This window comes from Limulus polyphemus, unplaced genomic scaffold (assembly GCF_000517525.1).
Source record: "Limulus polyphemus unplaced genomic scaffold, Limulus_polyphemus-2.1.2 Scaffold459, whole genome shotgun sequence".
NCBI classification, from domain to species: Eukaryota; Metazoa; Arthropoda; class Merostomata; order Xiphosura; family Limulidae; genus Limulus; species Limulus polyphemus.
In genome coordinates this window covers 40,235-58,985 of record NW_013666069.1, presented here as the reverse complement: position 1 = coordinate 58,985, position 18,751 = coordinate 40,235, and the positions used below count along the sequence as shown (strand labels likewise).

Genomic DNA, 18,751 nt, shown 5'->3' with positions numbered 1-18,751 from the left:
GAGTGCACTTTGACAAAAGGAACAGAGGATCTTCAAAAGAAAGAAGACCAAATGATTACGGTCACTCGCGCCACAATTACAAGCGAATCACAGAGAATACTATTACTAGTGCGATAGAAATAGAGAATTCTAGGGTAAAAAGCCTAAGTGGATATTTGACAAGAAGTAGATTACTAATTACATATATAGTATTTATGAGATGTCCATAGTATCTATAGTGTTGAAGAACTTATTGTACATACGTTTAACTTGTTCCAAATATACATATTATTTGAAAACAAGTAAAGTGTGTGCTGTTTACTCATCGTTGAATTTATCGCTAAGAAGTCAGACACCTACCATAGAAGAATCCCAAGCCCACCAACTACATAGTATATATTTATACTATTAAGAAATATAAGTAAAAGCCATTTATTTCGACAATTGGCAAATGAAAAAAACAGAACCCATATAGATATATAATATTATTTTTTAAAATATGACAATGTCGAAACTTGTTCCGTAATAGTGGTTACAAACTGTATTTATAATTTTAGATACCTTCTTCCTGTACTTAAAAATAGAAAAAAAAGAATCATTCGTACGGTTACTATATATTGCATTTTAATATATATTACAATTACTATGGTAGTCTATAAAGAGAAATATCGTGACCTTAAAGACGTTTTCTTCTGTAACACATAAAAAAGCTTTAGTTCTTCCATGGCCCAGATAAATCTTAATCCGTTTCTTCGCGGTAAGAGACATTTTGAACGTGTGGAATTATCATGAACATCTCTCGTTTTCTTATTTTGTTAAAATAATCCTGCTTGCATTTTCGAAATGCCCATATTTGTAATAGGTGTCCCTAGGTGCAGAGTATTAGTGAACGCTACCTTTATTTGAAGCGAAACTTCTCTTGGCCTGATTTGCTACTTACTCATTGAGGCGATCTGAGAGTCGTGGGTTCAAATCCCCGTCCCACCAAACATGCTCACACTTTGAGGCAGCTAGCTCAGATAGCCCCCTTGTAGTTTTGTGCGAAATTCAAACCAAACCAGACTGTGAGGAGAGCCCTTGATGGGTATTTGATGCAGTTTGTGTCCGCTGTTGTTTTAAATGCTCGGCTATTAGACGACAACTGGAAAGCTGTCGTCTAACTTTCAGATTTAATCCCTTCAGAAGGTCTCGAAGACGGTATTTAGGATTTACACACAAACTCTAGACAGGCCATTTTTTATATGTTGATGTTGTTACTTTGGCCTTACGTACTTTGTGGCAGGAAGTATTGATTTCCCGGAACAACACTTTGAACTGGTAACCAGAAATCTTTGTCATGGCCTTGCTTTCCATATACATGTACAAGTGCAGACAGATTTCATGCTCAATGCCATAACATTCCCATCACAATCTTTTTCAGTTGGCGCAACTCAACTAACTTCGAGTTGTTTACCAACTTATTTCCAGCTTTATAATCCACCTTCACTTCAAACCTGAATGAAGAGGCTATCACCAGTCTATAAAATTCGTGACGAGTCGCCACAATTCCAGAGCTGAAGGGTTTTACATCAGGCAAGGCGATGCTGAACGTTCATAAGGGTGAGGTTACAGTTTATGGTCCGTGAACTTCTGAAAAAACTTATATTCATAAATAGTATACCGGACAGAATTCACAGATGGTATTTTTTTCACATGTGACGAAATTAAAAGCAGAACGTAGTCGTTGTAGATATATTGCTGAATTAGTTTCCAGCACTTTCCCACAATTCTTATGTTTGTTCGACTTGGCAGCAGTCTCGCTGAACTGAGGTCTTCATAATTTACAGAATCAACTTATATCGAACTCCTGGTACTGTCACTGTCTCATGACCTAAAATAGTCATCATATGTAATATGGATTATTAGCACTTTCATCAATCTATAATTTCTTCTGTTTCAAAATACTGAAGACTTTCCCACAATCTATCTATATTTCTAAATGTTTACCGAACCATCTCGAAAGTACTTTAAAATGATAAACAAATAAGGATTAAGCAAATATACTTATTTCTTCTATTTTCAAAATTTATAAGCCTGAAGTTGTTTCTAAGCCTCTAAGGGATTCGATTTCCTTATAAGAAGTATACTTTAAAAATAGTTGAAAAAGTTCAGAAGTTGGTAAGTATACACATCAAAAAGCCTTAAATATCATTTTGTAACGTTTTCTTATCTATAGAGGATGATTTTTATGAAAATGTTAATACGATTGTTCAAATCAATTGCAGTGATTTTGGTTAAAAAACAATATTATTTCCAACTTCTCTCACGAGCCATATGATTGATCTGCTTAGGAACTTTGCTTGTTTTAGCGCAAAGCGGCACAATGAGCTATCTGCACTATGTCTGCAATGTGGATTCAACCCTGAACTTTAGCGTTATAAGCCCTCAAACTTACCGCTGGACACTTGGGAACCTAAAAACACGAGTACTGAGTGACAACACATTCTTGACACTATACTCACAATTTGAAACATTCCTTAACTGTCATGAGTATACAAAAGCTGGTGTATGTACAACGTGGTTAGGCTTACACGGGTATCCCCAAGGTAAGCCTTTATCGGAGTATATTTTGCAACAGGTAAACGCAGTGGCGTAACTACAAAAGAGGGCTCTCTCCCGCATAAAAAATAATTGGGTTCTTATAATTGTAATTACGATGCTGGCTGATTCTGGCCCCCTTTTGGGTCGCCCAACTCTCCCCACAATTGCCGGGGCTTACTTACGCCACTGGGTAGACGTAGCTAACAAAACCTTTATATGATATTTTTACTTGAAATTAAAATTCAGATGGGAAGAATATTTAATCTGTTTTTTTCGTCTCTCAGAATTGCATTAAAAACCTCTGTAAAATGGTCTTTTAAATTTGGGTACGACTCCGGCACTCTCACGTTCAGATTCTGTTCCTCTTTTTCCGACTGGTTCCTAGAATTCCAGTGTCTGTCCAAAATAGACAGAGAGATAGGTGTTTGTACAAATGAATAATACTACTACTTTTGCTATTTCTCTTTGCACGTGTAGAACATCAGTGTAACTAATTAGGACCCAAATACGGTAACCTGGTAAATTAGATGTTGTCAGCAGCTGAGATTGATCAGTATAAACTGATACGTATGTATAAAGTTTCATCGGCATTGAATAAAGAGATCTTTTAAGTTTTAAAATGTGATCAACAAGTTGAACCTGGATCACCAAACCTTCATAACTTTTATAGAAGGATCTCGCACTATACGAGATATTCAAACAATAATTCATGTCGAGTTTTCTACGTATTTTGTGTATTATATGTACGCATACTTGAAGAAAAAAGTTCGTTTGTCTGGTATTTTCGGCATCGTAAAGTGATGTGTCTGGTTTTACTCACGACATGCTTGTGATACCGCATGTTATGAAGACTACAACATACATAAAAGCTCACGAACGTCTCTCAATACACACACATTCATACGCACATTTATGTGTATATATATATATATATATATAATCAATTTGAAGGCAGTCAAAGTGACGTAATTTGAACCAAAGGGGTACATTAATCTTATAAGCTTAGTCATAATCTTTTAACTTTGTTTTTTATATGTTTAATTTTAAAGGGGGTTTCAAATTACATTAGTTTCATGCCCATAACACTGTACGCGATATATTTTTACAATAAATATTTTTTGCTTGTTTCAAGAAATTTCTCACTGGGTAATTATTATTATTTTTTTCTAATATTAAACAGTAATGAATGCATGCTTTCAGATTTTATTGGATGAACCAGCTTTTCCAGCATGCGTCATAGACTCGTATGTACCAACAGTTCAGACATTATACAGATCTACGATAGAAAACAGCGTCAACTGATTGGGGGAACTGAGTATATGATAAAACAAGTCGACTATTTATTTTTTATTTCGTACTGCTGATGGATAATTTCCGGTTTCTCCAGGTCGATCTTGAATTCCATCTATAGTTTCATTTGCTTTAATCATCCCATCCTGTGTTTCAATTCTTTGGCAAGCCATCATAAAACTACACAATTTCCCTCTTAATATCCATTTAAAAAATTATTCTGCCATTTTTCTATAATCCACTAAAAATGTTGCACAGTTTGCGTAGATTACGACGACAATGAGCCTGAAATTTATAAATTTTAAATACTTTATGAGCGTTTCAAAAAACAAACTAGAAACCATAGCACAAAGGCAATGCGCTTTACTGACATAACTGAGAATTTTATCACCAGAGTGCACTTAGTCATCAGTTAGAATCTTGTTTGTTTGTTTATTTTGAATTTCGCGCAAAGCTACACGAGGGCTATCTGCGCTAGCCGTACCTAATTTAGCAGTGTAAGACTAGAGTGAAGGCAGCTAGTCATCACCACCCACCGCCAACTCTTGGGCTACTCTTTTACCAACGAATAGTGGGATTGACCGTCACATTATAACGCCACGGCTGAAAGGGCGAGCATGTTTGGTGTGACCCGCGACCCTCAGACTGCGAGTTGAGTGCCCTAATCACCTGGCCATGCCGGGCTAGAATCTTGTACCTATAACAGTGCTTGATGTACTATTGGTTTTGGAGATTGGTTGGGTGATAGTGCTTTAACATTGAGCTGTGTAGTGAGTAATATATTACAGGGCCGGATTAAACAAAAGGCAGAGTAGGCAGTGACCTATGAGCCTACAGAAGTTACGCTTCTTCTTCTTTGTTTTTCTTTTTGAATTTTCAGATGTCTTTTTAAATTGAATCTGTAATATTTTGAAAGCATCATCTTTGGTAAAAGGTTGCATGATGGCTAAAATATCATTGAAAAAAAAAAGAAAAAGGAAGAAAACTTGTGGGGAAAGGAAAGGCCCAAAGAACTGAAGTTGCATGCCTATGGGCCCACTATGGTCTTAATATGACCTCTTTAGTTAAGTTTAATTGTTAATGTAATAATTATGTGCATTAACTGAAATAGTCTCAATCAGCTCAGTTTACATTTGTCAACTAAATTACAATTTTACGTGATGCTCCTTAGATCTAATTGTACTTAATATCGGTACAATTGTTTAGTACAATAAAATGGGGTTACTCCGATACCCACAACCAGCAGCAGACAGTAAATGTAGCAGGACTGGGTCGTTGTAGGTTTAAACATCTATATGTTAGCAAATTTATGTTGTAACTTTATTGATTTTCACCTGCACGTATTGATGAAACAAGACATCTGTAACTTTTTTGGACGTTACTACTAAAGCTATTGTCCCCTCAGTAGCACCGCGGTATGTCTGTGGGGTTACAATGCTAAAAACCGGGTTTCGATACCCGTGGTGGGCAGAGCATAGATAGACCTTTGTGTAACTTTGTAGTTAACTCCAAACAAACTAAAAACATCTTACCTTAAGTGGTTAGACGTTTTGTTATTTATAATTTATGCACTCATTAGGTGATGTTTTTATATATTCTACATGTAAGCGAGTTTTGTAAGAAACGTCTGAAGTTCAGAAGATGGCCAATGATCCACTGATGATCTTCTTAATAATACAAAGGCGCCCGATAATCTTCCTTTACATATTACGTTTCAACTTTAGAAGTTTTGATAGTAGAACAGCAACTGAAGATATTTCTATATTCGCAATACGAGATTGCACTAAAATGTTTGTGCTTACTGACCTTTTTCTGATCAAACGACTCAAGGTTAAATGTAGGTCACGTTCATTTCAACAAAGAAAATAATCCAGTTGTTAAAGTCAGGTAAGAATGCATAAGATCCTAATTCTATTAATATAATCATGCAAACAAACTTGAAATTTTCCCTTTAAACGAGAGCCGAATCAGATATAAGAATACTTACGTTATCCTTTACGTTAGTAAAATCTTCACGCCAGACAATAAACGTATGATGTCTTAATTTTTAACAATTAAATTAAAATCTTCCTGTTTCTATTTTTATCAGTTGTCCAAGACACTGATATATACATTTACAGAAACTTCGTAAACCATATTTTCTTAAAAGATGGTTTGGTTTGTTTGGAATTTGGCGCAAAGCTGCACGAGTGCTATCTGCGCTAGCCGTCCCTAATTTAGTAGTGATAGACTAGACCAGGCCTAAACGATGGATCTTTGCTAAATGTGATACACAGGTTGTCAAAGATGTGGTAAAGAAATGGAAAAATTTACAAACAAATCTTATTAGACAATCTTTATGTTATGATCAACCAATCAGAAGCATCTGACGCTTATGCGGCTACTCTTAACCAAAAAGCAGGATTGACTGTCACAATTATAGCGCTTCTACAGCCGAAAGTGTAGATTGTGTTCTGTGGTATATCATAGTATACCTCCAACCTTCTAATACGCAGCCTCACACGCTAATCTCTAGGCTACGCCCAGCCTAAGTACGTTTATAATTGTTAACCTAAGCTCTACAAGTTCAATCATTTATGCCTTTAGCATAACTTACTATGCTTCTGATAACAATAACAACATTTATTTTCAATAAAGTGATTATTTACTTCGTAAAATATGAGTTAAAATAAATATATTTAAATAAATTGATATAAGTTTAATATAAGAAAATATTTGGTTTTGTTGTTGTTAAGCAAAATGTTTTATTGGACTACCTCCAAGAAAGAAGACACCAAACGTGAAGAAAAAAAACAACAGCATCCTTATCTTAAATATTAGTACCCTTGTGCATTTGGTTTACACTGCTTATTTATATGAGGCAATAAAGACCAAGCCTAGCACGTATGTTCTTGTGCACAGACCGCCTATAGTGATCAGAACATGTCAGTGAATGGTATGTTCTTACTGCTAATCCTCTCTCTCCCTTTAAATAACAGAGTGACGCTTCCTGACTGATGAACTGAGATGTGTTTAATCACACACTACACGGTAAGAGGCTGTCATTTTGTTATGCTACGGTCCTGAAAAGTCCACAAGGTCATTCTCAAATGAATGATATGCTATAGCGAGGGCCTGTCATTTCGAATGGTAAGTATGGTTATGCTTGTGGAATTTAAACAGCGCCAGCAGACATACACATAATCTCACACATACGTGCCGACATGATGCTTGAAATATATTGGCTTTATAACATGCGAATCCCACGAAGACTTGGCAATCAAACCCACACGATGAAGACATTATCACACAAGTTCTATATAAACATATATCATTCTATATGCCGGAAGGAAACAAGAAAAAATTGCCTAACCACTGTTTCTGCTAGCAAGAATTACATCATTAACATGACTTTCCAGCAAAAATAAGACTATAAAATACCAAAGGTACGGTTCACAGAGAGCTCAGTACAAGAACAGACATTCCGAAGTTATAAAGCAGCTGAAGCATAACGATGGTTGAGCACGTATATAATAACTTAGAATAGCTTCGTTATTACGATGAAAAAAAAAACTATTTGTTTTGCAACATAACAACTTCATAAAATTTAGAACTCGAGACAAAGGTTATAAAAATTCCTCGATCACTACGTCAAGTATCATCAAGACAAGTAGTGTTTGTTTGTTTTTTACTTTTCGCGCAAAGCTGTACGCGGATTATCTGCTTTCCCCATTCATAATTTTGAGGAGATAGACGAGAGGGAAGACAACTAGACAACAACACCCACCGCCAAATCGTGGGGTATTTTAGTGAGATCGAATACTGAGTTTTGCCCATTACTCTTATAACGTACCCATAGTTCCAAATTGCAGAACGTGATTATTATTATCAATATTTTTTCCGGTTAAGAGACAAAACCTTGAAACCTTAGATCCACAGTCTAGCACACTAATCACTAAGCTGCGCTAAGCCTAACAAATAGTGGTTAACCCCAAGAACCTCAAATCTATCCAGAACGCTATGCACTGAGCTGCACTACGTCTGAAAAGTAGTAGTAAACACGAAGGAACCTCAGATCTATAGTCTAGCACGCTAACCACAGTAGTGGTAAAGCCCAAAAACACAACGAACACTACGCATAATATCCATGCTTCCATTTTGTTTTCATCTAGAATTTTCCTTTTTCCTTGGATTGACAACTCATTTCTATTTAATCAAATACTTTGTGGGAATCCTCACAATATGTTTTAAGTTAAATAATGTTCCCTTTTCTAATGTATAAGCATTATAAAAATGATCTGAGCATTAATTCCATCTTTTTAAAAAATGATTGGATAGTAATTTGTTTTTAGCGCAAAATTATACACGATGGGCTATCAATGCTCTGTTCACCGCAGGATAATGAATCCCGTATTTTAGCGTTGTTAGCCCTTAAACTTACTGCTGACCCGCCGGGAGACATTTAAAATTGATACTCTTACCCTTTATTTATGATTGGCTTAAAAGTGTACAGAAACGTGAAACAAACAAATACGAGATAGACCAAATTTAGAAGTTAAGAAGGCATAAAAGTTTGTTGTTATTCTAGAGCTATCTGCTGTGTAGACCGTGAAGAAACGAACTCCGGATTTTAGCGATTAAGTCCGTAAGCTTATCGCTGACCCATCGGATCGGGGACAGGCATAACATGAAAATACAGCACAGAAAATAACATGGAGATATACACTTTCTAATGACACCCCTCTTAACAATATTGACTTTTTTTTTATTGGTTGGTTTGTTATTAGGCACAAAGCTACACAATTGGTTATCTGTGCTCTGCCCACCACGAGTATCAAAACCAGATTTTTAGGGTTGAAGTCCCTCAGACTTGCCGCTGAACCACTGGGGTCCAACACAATTGAATAGAAATTATTGAAATCTGACAAAGAATTGTTTAACATGTGCTTTTTTAGGTTTCATTACTGGTAAAATACATGTCGTAATTGAATTTTTCTGGCACACACACACACACAAACATCTTTCTAAAGACACTTTTATCTCTCCAGTCATCACTATGTCATTCATAGCGCCATTTTTAACTGCCTAGAGCTAAAGATAAATTACAAAGTTAAGTCGTGGAAATGAGTGCTCTCATATTTTCTCGAAGCGAGGAACTGGCCTTGGGTTAGTTTTGCCCTTCACTGATATGTTTGTCAACATCCCTTTAGCTTTCCTGACCTGGATGAACACTTGGAATGCATCACTCGCCCCTCTTTGAGCCAACGTAGGGCTTAAGATTGCGAATTTTATTGTCCTAATTGTGCCAGATATACTACTAAAGTCAACACTTTGGAAAGGAACATTCATCTTGGTCTTTATTGGCCAGGTAGAAAGAGATAATGGGTGACTATTTATAGTGTATTAATTAATAATGGTATGGATTTGTGCTGTAACCACTAAGGTTGATTTGTATATGTTCAGTTGCAGCCGATATGAGTACTGTAAGAAGATTCCTTTCCTTAAAACAAAATACTAATATTTTTGGGTTAGAAAAAAGCACATAGGATGTAATAGCCAGATTTTAAAACTTGATAGAACATTCTAACCGTGTACATTTTGTGGAACGACAGCCTGAAATCTATTTTGAGAATTCTTGATGCGAATACGTCAAATAATATGCAGAATTAGTTACCTTCGCTTAATAAAAAAATGTCATGTTGAGGAACATTCTAGAATTCCAAGATACACTTTAGGACAGTAGCTGGATGAACATAAACTAAGCTCTAATTTCAGTTATTTAAAATAAACTAGCGACGCTTTCATTAATAGGAAAAAAAGTGAAAAAACAACCAACAAACTTTACAAATGTTCTTCAATATCAAAGCTGGATGGCTGCTGCATTTTAAAATGTGTAATGGAATACTTCATTTGTCTGACTTTAGCTTCCCCTATATATATTTACGGAACCGGATTTCGAACGGTAGGTCACGTTTTTTTGCTCTTTCAAGAAAATATTCTAAAGTTAATAATTCGTCATGATCCTGACTTAGTGACATCTTAAATGTTTTATATTTTCCTACATCAAGTGTCCGATTTTTGTGGTATACAATTTACAAGAAAAAGACAACCTAAAACAACATACATATAATACCACTATATGAAGGGCGGAATTCCCCGAAACCGGTGTAACTCAATGACACGTGATGAATTGAATGACAGAATGGGCTTCATTTTGGTGTTCAGTAACTTACAAGTAAGTATTTTTGTGTGTTTCGGAATGTGATATGGAAAAACAAGTATCTCATAAACATGATTCTGTAATGTAGCCTTAACATTAGTTGTTATTAAACTCTTAACAATGTTGTTCTCAGCTCTTCACGATTGGTGGAAGCAATCATTTCACTGACCTCGATACTTACCAAAATGTGGGTCCATTAGATGCTTCCGGCGATAAACAAGAAGACGATAGTTCTAGCTTCATCTTCCCATCTTCATTATTGTTTTATTTTGTTTCTTTTATGCAATACTGACAAGAATAGCTCTGGAAGAAGAAAAAAAAACAAATATGACGCTTAGTAAACTTGTTTTTCTAACATATATCACAATTATAAAATCAATAATAAAAATTCTAATAGATTCTAGAGGAAACTTTGTCGTGGGACTGTGTGTGTGTGTTTCTTATAGCAAAGTCATATCGAGCTATCTATTGTGTCCACCGAGGCGAATCGAACCCCTGATTTTAGCGTTGTCCCAGCGGGGAACTTGTCATGGGACACTGGCTAACTGCTCTTTAAGTTCGTTATGCCATAGTTCGCAGGTACGGCAAGGGTTTCCAAAATGTCACCACATTTTTTACATTATAAAATTCTGATCTTTTCAATCCCATGTTTCATGAGCTAATGAGCACATAGAACAAAAAGCAACAATATAAAAATTGTTGAAAATTATAAAAACCATTGTTTCCATTTTCTCCATAAAATATACGCTTGGATCTCGAATGATATCAATAGCGTCATTATTTGCAAGAAGCTGTTGAAGTTATTTCAAATTGTAAAGGTTGCCCAGAAACGTTTGGAAAAAATTATTATGTACATTCAGTTTTAAAACCTTAAGATATAAACTATAGAAGTGAGTATACAAAGGGGTGTTATGGGTGTTCATAATGTTATTAAGACGTGATCTTTGTTATTAGTCATACTGAACTCCAGTCTCATTCCTGAGACTATTATATATACCAATTATTTTCTATACATACATATAAAAAAAAGATCGGCTAAACAAGGTGTCCGAAAAGTCTGAAACCATAGGTGCTCTGCAGCTTTTCTTAATTTCAGATACGTGACTGATAATGGTGCTGTCAAAGTATGAAAACTTCGAGTTAATCCTACTGTTAAATCCAAATTTGTTTTGAATTACAAGGACAACATGTGGAACACATTCTGTAAAATTCGTTGAATTGTCTATGGTGCCAGATTTTCGGATACACTATACTATACATATATACATATTCTATGTGACAAATATTATTACATGATTTTTGTTTTAGAATAAATAAATGGTGCTTTAAGTTCTGTCATACTAACATGGAAATATAGATGTCGAACAGGTAGCATAAAATAGAATTTACTCAGAAAGTTTAAAAATGTGTCCAAACAGTTGATGAGGATAAGAAATAAAATAGTGTTGGCGATATAACATATCTATTCATTGTTATCCGACTTATTGTAATGAAATTATTTATCGTAAATAAGTCTGACATATTTGGGAAAATAATTCAGTTAAAACTTTTCTATTTATTTTCATATCCATCCAATTAAAAAGCAGAAGACCAAAATAATAACTTCAATAACAAAGCGAACTTTAAAATCAAGTGGTTGAGATGGTACAAAAAACATGTCTTATAATACAGAATTATTTTGTCGAATCCTCATTATGTGGCGTTCTAGGTTTTAGCAATAAATATGCTTTCTACGTAGCTGTAAACATGAGTTGTTAACCAAATATAGCTAACAATCAACTTTACCTATATATATATATATACCAGTTAAAAATAATCCATGTCGCATGGTTATTTTTGTATGTAAAAAAAAGTAGTATTTATAAGCACTTTCACGTATTGAACGGGCATTATTATTTATTAAACCAGCAAATTGTTGTTTTTATAACACAAATGGTAAATTTATTTCATCTCATAACGATAACAGTTACTGTTGATGTATATTGTTAGCTTTAGGGGGCCTATAAAATTATATACACCTATTGAAAGAGATTCCAAAAGAATAGCGACCCTGACGTATTGCGAATAGTTATTTGCCATTTATTCTGTCAAGGTAATAAGATAATTAATACAACGTTAAAATATTTTAAAATGGATCGTAGAAAGACGTACTTGCTTTCATAACATGAATTAATCTGTCTAATATTTCAAACAAAGCTGAATGAAGTGATCAAACTTTGATTTTTTTTTTCCAAAACAACTGCACAATGTGACAAAATAAGAAGAAAAAGACGAACCTGATACAATTTTAGTGGGAGCTTGTTGGCTTGCTAACAAGATACTGGAGATTTAAATTCTGGTTATGCCATACGCTAATTTTCCTTTTTTATCGGTCAAAATAAAATAACAAATCATCTAATACTATATAACACAATGTGCATCTGTCTGTCTGTCTCTCGGTCAGGCACTGATGTCATAGCAGTTTATTATGTAATTCAAATAATTTGGCTTCCTATCAATAAGAAGTGAGTAGTCTACGATTGATCGAAAATTAAAGATATATTTGGACTAAAATGTACAAAAAAATTGCACCTTTTTCGCAATTTGAAAACGTATCTTTGTTAAATCGTCGAGTTACGCCAGAAAGGACGTCAATATACTTTAGCAGACATTTTATACAACATATTGAAAGCTTATCAAAGTTTTTAAAAAGGTCTAACGTTAGGTTGTTGAATAATATTAGAATATTGTTTATTAATAGTATTAAATGCGATAAGGTTTAGCCCTAACTGAACTAAAGCAAAAACGTACACTGATTTTATCGGAGATAGGCCGAACTTGATAAAGGCTTAACTAATGTTAGAACTAAGACAAGTGGACTTATATATTTCAGTGTCTGCGATTATGATTTTTTTTGTATTACTCTATAAATCCTGTATTTAAAGAAGTACTGTTGCAATAAAGATACTAATTTGATCGTAAATGTTTTGCGGGTCTGGTGTGGTTTAACAATCGCTACCCATCACTCTTCATCACAAGTTGTTTACAAAATTATAGTTCACTAGTTTTGATACTTTTTACTTTAATTCGATTCTGGTTGTCATTTTCCTCTTTTGAGGTCAAAGAAGTAATCATTTTCAGTTTGAAATATAAAGGAGGCGTTGCAAAAGAGCATCACGAGAAAGCGTATATGCTTTACAGGAACTTCTTAAGCCATTTCTATTCAGTATAGAATAATATATTATCAACTAACAAACTTCTACGCTTCTTTTTTCAATGAGTGATGCAAGTGACAGTTCTAAAATTTCGTTAATTTTTATTCTTAATACGAAATTTAAATGCCTTAAGAAGAAAACTTTCTGAGAACCTCAACGTTTTGTCTATGGGAATTGTCTCCAATGGAAAAGATACCACTTTTTATTACAAAACAGCCTTATATGGATCACTTGTTTTTAAGATGTCTGATAAAGTCTAATTCATTACGTATTCCTGATTTGTGGCAGACAAAGAACAAATGAGATACTGTAAGTGGACTGTAAATCATTTTACTTCGACTTATTCTTATAGGGTTTGTCGAATATATTCAATACGTCTTGTATTCAGCTACAACAGAACGATATAAACTACTACAGGCTAGCTGGATGACTATCTATACCATTATTGATTATTGCTGTCAGTAACCTCAATAGTAGGGGTGTTGGCTGAAACAGAGTGTTATAGGTTTTTGTCTGAACAAATATAGAAGATGGGGTTAACGATATGGCAGAACCAATTTCCCTAGAGACAGTGACTTATAACTGTTCAGGCACTTACAAATTGCCAGCTGTTTCCCCCTCTCTCTCCATATATTTGAAATTAGAACTTGTTCAGTGATAAACTGGTAGTTTTAAAAGAAAAAAAAAACACAACAACTGAGAATTCTAGTGTACGTACTTTAAAGATTACTCCGAATGGTAATTACTGAGTTTACATGTAGTAAAGATTAGCGGATTTTCGGTCTTAGTCTTATTTCAGAAAAAAGTAATGCCATATCACGGAAAAAACCCAGACAAATTACTCCCAATGGTAATACTGAGTTTACATGTACTAAAGAAATTAGCGGATTTCGGTCTTAGTCTTATTTTATACACACGTATGAATTTTATCAATTATTATTTTAGTAACAAACTTGTAGCGATTACTTTGATATTTGACAATGTGGTAATGCAGAAGCCCCAAGCAGTTTTTATGCATTGACATACGTGCGAAAATTTTGCTAATACCAGTCCAGTGCTTGTCTTGTATTTTACTACGCATTATTTGTATTGTATTCATTAGCCCACGATATCCATATGTAAGATTCTCTGTGTATTTGTGGATACAATTCACGTGATTTTCACTAGTATGGGTATATAGTAATTTGTAATAACTTGAATATAAATCTGTCCATATTTTTAAGTCTATTCATGTTCACAGTTAATTCTGTTGAATAATAGTTGCTTAAAAGCAGAACTAAGTTTCAGTCAGGTTATCAACCCGGAACCTTTTTCCTGCATACTGAAATAAAATAGTCCATAAAACTCCCATTACAAAATAAGTGACCGCTAAATGAACGAGGAACTCACGCGCGTAGTAATTCATATTCAAAACATTACCTCCCACTGACGACCCGGTTCCCTTTAATTTAGAAATAAAGCCCTGCCTAAAAGTGACCTCTAAAAAAAACTATAAACATGTTAGAGAGAGAGAAAAAAGGGAGTGATGGACGCGAAAGATAAATTTAATGAGGTTGTCCAAAAACTTATATTATCTACACTTATATACGAAAATACATAAAACATATTTTTAAGTTACCTGGTAGATAAACCCCCATAAACCTGTTTTTTTAGTGCAATTAGTTAATATCTTTAAAATTTTATGTTTCTGGTAATTTAGAGAGGTTATTTCGAATAAAGCGTAGTTACTTTTATTAAAAGAAATGTCAAATGTTTCTTAATCACTTATGTGTGAGACTTTTCCTTCTTGACCATGTTTTACTAACAGTAGCTTTAGCAGTTCGGATAAGTATGAAGTACAAGTAAAAATAACTTACCCGATTATAATGTTGATATTTGGCAATGTCTTCATACAGAAGTCCTAAGTATTCATATATGTGCGAACATTTTTATAATACTAACACAGTGCGTGTCTTATTCTCCTGCGTATTATTTTAACAATGTTAATAAGTTTGATTTTTTATAGTTATAAATCATTTAAGTCTGAAATTTATTCTGTAAATGATTTTCGTTAAATAACAAACTAACGCACATATATGTTTTTTTTCTAAAATAAAACAAGTACACGAAGTCTGCGAATTACACAGTGTATGTATGATGAGGAATACAGCGAACCATAAAACTTCCTCCAGGCTAGAAAGTGTGATGAAACATTACTACTTCAAAGCCTCCTCGAAATGCTTTTTCACACAGATAATGTAAAGTGCAGGCACTGTGACTAAGAGTATTTCTTTATTGTTCTGCTCTAGTGTACCAAACGGAGCCTATGATGAAACTTTGCACATTGAGACGTGAACCTAGCCAATCTACGTGTTCTTCTGATGACTAGAACTTTAAAGTTCAGGAAAACATTTTTTATTTCGATTGTATAATATAATAAGTTATATGCTTGCAGCCTAATAGCCTAACCAATGGTAAATTATAGGGAGGGAGGCCATCAATGAGTAAATTAATATTTGTATATATATTGGTCCCTCTGGTGGCAAAACTCTTAACTCTCCTGAAAATTAATGTTTGCTTCCACTCTTGAGGAAGCGCTGTCGCAGCCTTCCTATACAGATCAAAGTAATTTGAAAATAAATAGGTCAGTTTAAAAAGCCAGATGTTAATAAAAACTAAAAGTTAAAGCTTAATAATAATTTTTTTTTACAAAACATTTAAAAATCATTTAACGACAAAACCTCAATTGAGAATATAGAAAACACGTAATAAAGTACTGTTCATAAAAAGTAAAACAAAATTATTTCAGGTGTCCAGAAAATCAAACATGAAAAGACCAAGACAAGTGTTCTTCAACATAACCTTAGAATTCAATAAACAATTATACAAACGTTTAGACTAAGAAACTGGATTATCACTTGATTCCTTGCATGTGATTTGTTTAGATATTTTTTGTTACAGTAAGACGTTAGAAGTTGTCACTTGAAACAACTTCCGACGTAAGTCAACAAACCACGCGTCAACTTAAGTTTAAAACAAATTTTCGATGTTCAATCTTACAAAAAACAAAACAACAAAACATGGGCTTAAAGCACCCAAATATCGTTAATTATTACAATAGACATTTATTTAAATTTATACAACTGAATGCCATTATAGTTATATCTTTTTATAATCTTATATTTTAGGTTCTAACTATACCTATCGTTTTGGAGTTGGTTTTAAGCAATATTAAAAAATTATCTTCTTAATGCTACACAGATTTGTGGTGGGTTTGTACGTATATAAATATTTTTTGTTTCATATGCAGTGTTGTTCTTCTCTTACGACCCTAGCGTTTTAGCGGTAACCCTAAAGGCTTATAACGCTAAAAAATGGGTTTCGATACCCGTAGTGGGCAGAGCACAGTTAGCCCAATGTGATTCGCAAAGAAAAGTCAACTTAAATAAATGAAAAGTAAAAGAATCATCTCAAATATGAAAGTACTTCCTCTAACTCCAAAAGTGTGAATTAGGGGTGAAAATTCCAAACGTGAATATTTTTTTTCAAATCTGTGAAAGATCTGTTAATATTAAAAGTTAAATTTCACAATGTGCTTTCAGAAAAAGATTTTGCTTTATTTGTTCGTTTGTTGTTAAGTGCAAAGAAGAAAAAAAAATGTAGTTGTGATTTTATCAACGATTTCAAAGTTTTAACTGTGCCACCTAATTACCGTTCTGCTAATATTTATGCAAACACGTCATACATTTTTTGTTTGCTTGTTTGTTATTAAGCACAGAGCTACACAATAGGCTATCTGTGCTGTGGCCACCACGAGTATCGAAACCCGATTTTTAGCATCAAATTTCCTCATCGTACATTTAAATAAGTTTTCATGAGTAGAGCAAATGTGTGTGCGTATCTGACGACAACCAATCTCAAATTAATTATGGTTAAGGTGATAAGATATTAGCACCGTATGAAATTACGATTTAATTTCTTTCGCCACTAGAATAAAAACAAAAACCTAGTTTCATTCTATTTTGGGAAACAATTCCTTCTCATATAGCGTTTTCTGGTAGATAAAAGTGAAACTAACAAGTGGACCACTACTATGTCAGTCTTATATCTTTCGGCTTGATGAGCTCTGGTATTGAACGAAAGGCTTCGTCGGTACTGGATGTATCAGAATGTCATTTGGTTAACATATTCGTCTTTGCTTTCATTCATTCACAAGTTCATATAATAACTAATCTAGCGTCTCGTTCAGTCTTTGTACTCATATGATTGCAACAAGAATAAGACAATATCTTTATGTTGCAAATCTTGTTTTACTTTAAAATATTCTCATGTCGTGAGTGAAGAGGGTTAAACATGTGCTCGCAGTTTTTACCTTATTATTTATTACCTTGTATAAACGACCGCGATAGAAGGGTTTAAAACATATAGGTGACTGTTATGTTTGTAATCAAACTGAATCTTCGAATCTGTGTAAACTTACAGTTAACTTATGAATTTTGGACAAAACTATTGTTGATAATAACTGAAGCTGAGCATATCTTTACAGGGTTAACCATTGATGGATTGGATGTTCATTGAAGCTGAACAACAGCTTTACAGAGCTCAACCGTTGATGGATTGGTTGTTTACTGAAGCTGAACGATAGCTTCACATAGCTCAACCATTGATGGATTGGTTGTTTACTGAAGCTGATCGATAGCTTTACAGGGCTAAACCATTGATGGATTAGCTGTTTACTGAAGCTGAACGATAGTTTCACAGCGCTCAACCACTGATTGATCGGTTGTTTCTTTATCTGAACGATAGCTTCATAGAGCTAAACCATCGGTAGACTGGTTGTTTCAACATCTGTGCAAAGCAGAAACACATGTCTATGAAATGAAAAAACAACATCACAAATAGAAATATTGAAATCATCTTAGGATTTTCCGAAAAACATTATGATATAAACCGACCTTTGTTTATTTGTCTTTAACGCAAGTATATTGAAAACTGAAAATGAAGTTGCAATATAACAGGATAGGTTATGTATATACACACATACATGTATATTTTTAAAATAGGGTACACATACAAGTTCAAATACACATGTCATTCTACATTTTATTAACCTATATATTAGAATCATTTCCTTTGAGATTGGATACTCTTTACTTTTTGGTAGTTAATCAGATAAAGAACATAAGCCCCCACTGGCACAGCGGTATGTCTACAAACTTACAACGCTAGAAACCGGGTTTCGATACCCGTGGTGGGCAGAGCACAGATAGCCCATTCTGTAGCTTTGTGCATAACTACAAACAAACAAAGAACATAAAATTTGTTCTGTGCAGTCGTATCCCACTTCCAATAATTCGTGGCTTGTTCAAATTCTGTCTTGATGCTAATTTGAATCATAGCAGCGTGAATCATTAACGAGGTTTTGTTGTAAGATGATAAAAACCCTACAACCCGAGCGCTTTCGATAGGTGGACCTTTCTTCTTCAGGGGCAAACTAGCGAAACTACAGCCATATTAATGGTTTGCCCCT

General features: G+C 34.1%; 1 protein-coding gene across 2 annotated transcripts in view; it reads right to left on the bottom strand.

Annotated features, from left to right (window-relative positions):
- Positions 1-18,751, bottom strand: part of LOC106458412 (transcriptional activator cubitus interruptus-like) — a 109,168-nt gene that overhangs the window by 67,712 nt on the left and 22,705 nt on the right. The window contains exon 2 of one of the 2 annotated variants that reach the window (XM_022384620.1): positions 10,230-10,351. In XM_022384620.1, coding sequence (XP_022240328.1) covers positions 10,230-10,245 — 16 coding nt within the window. In that variant the 5' untranslated portion in view covers positions 10,246-10,351. Of the gene's footprint in view, positions 1-10,229; positions 10,352-18,751 lie in introns of those variants that run through there. The other variant, XM_022384621.1, reaches the window with a different exon arrangement.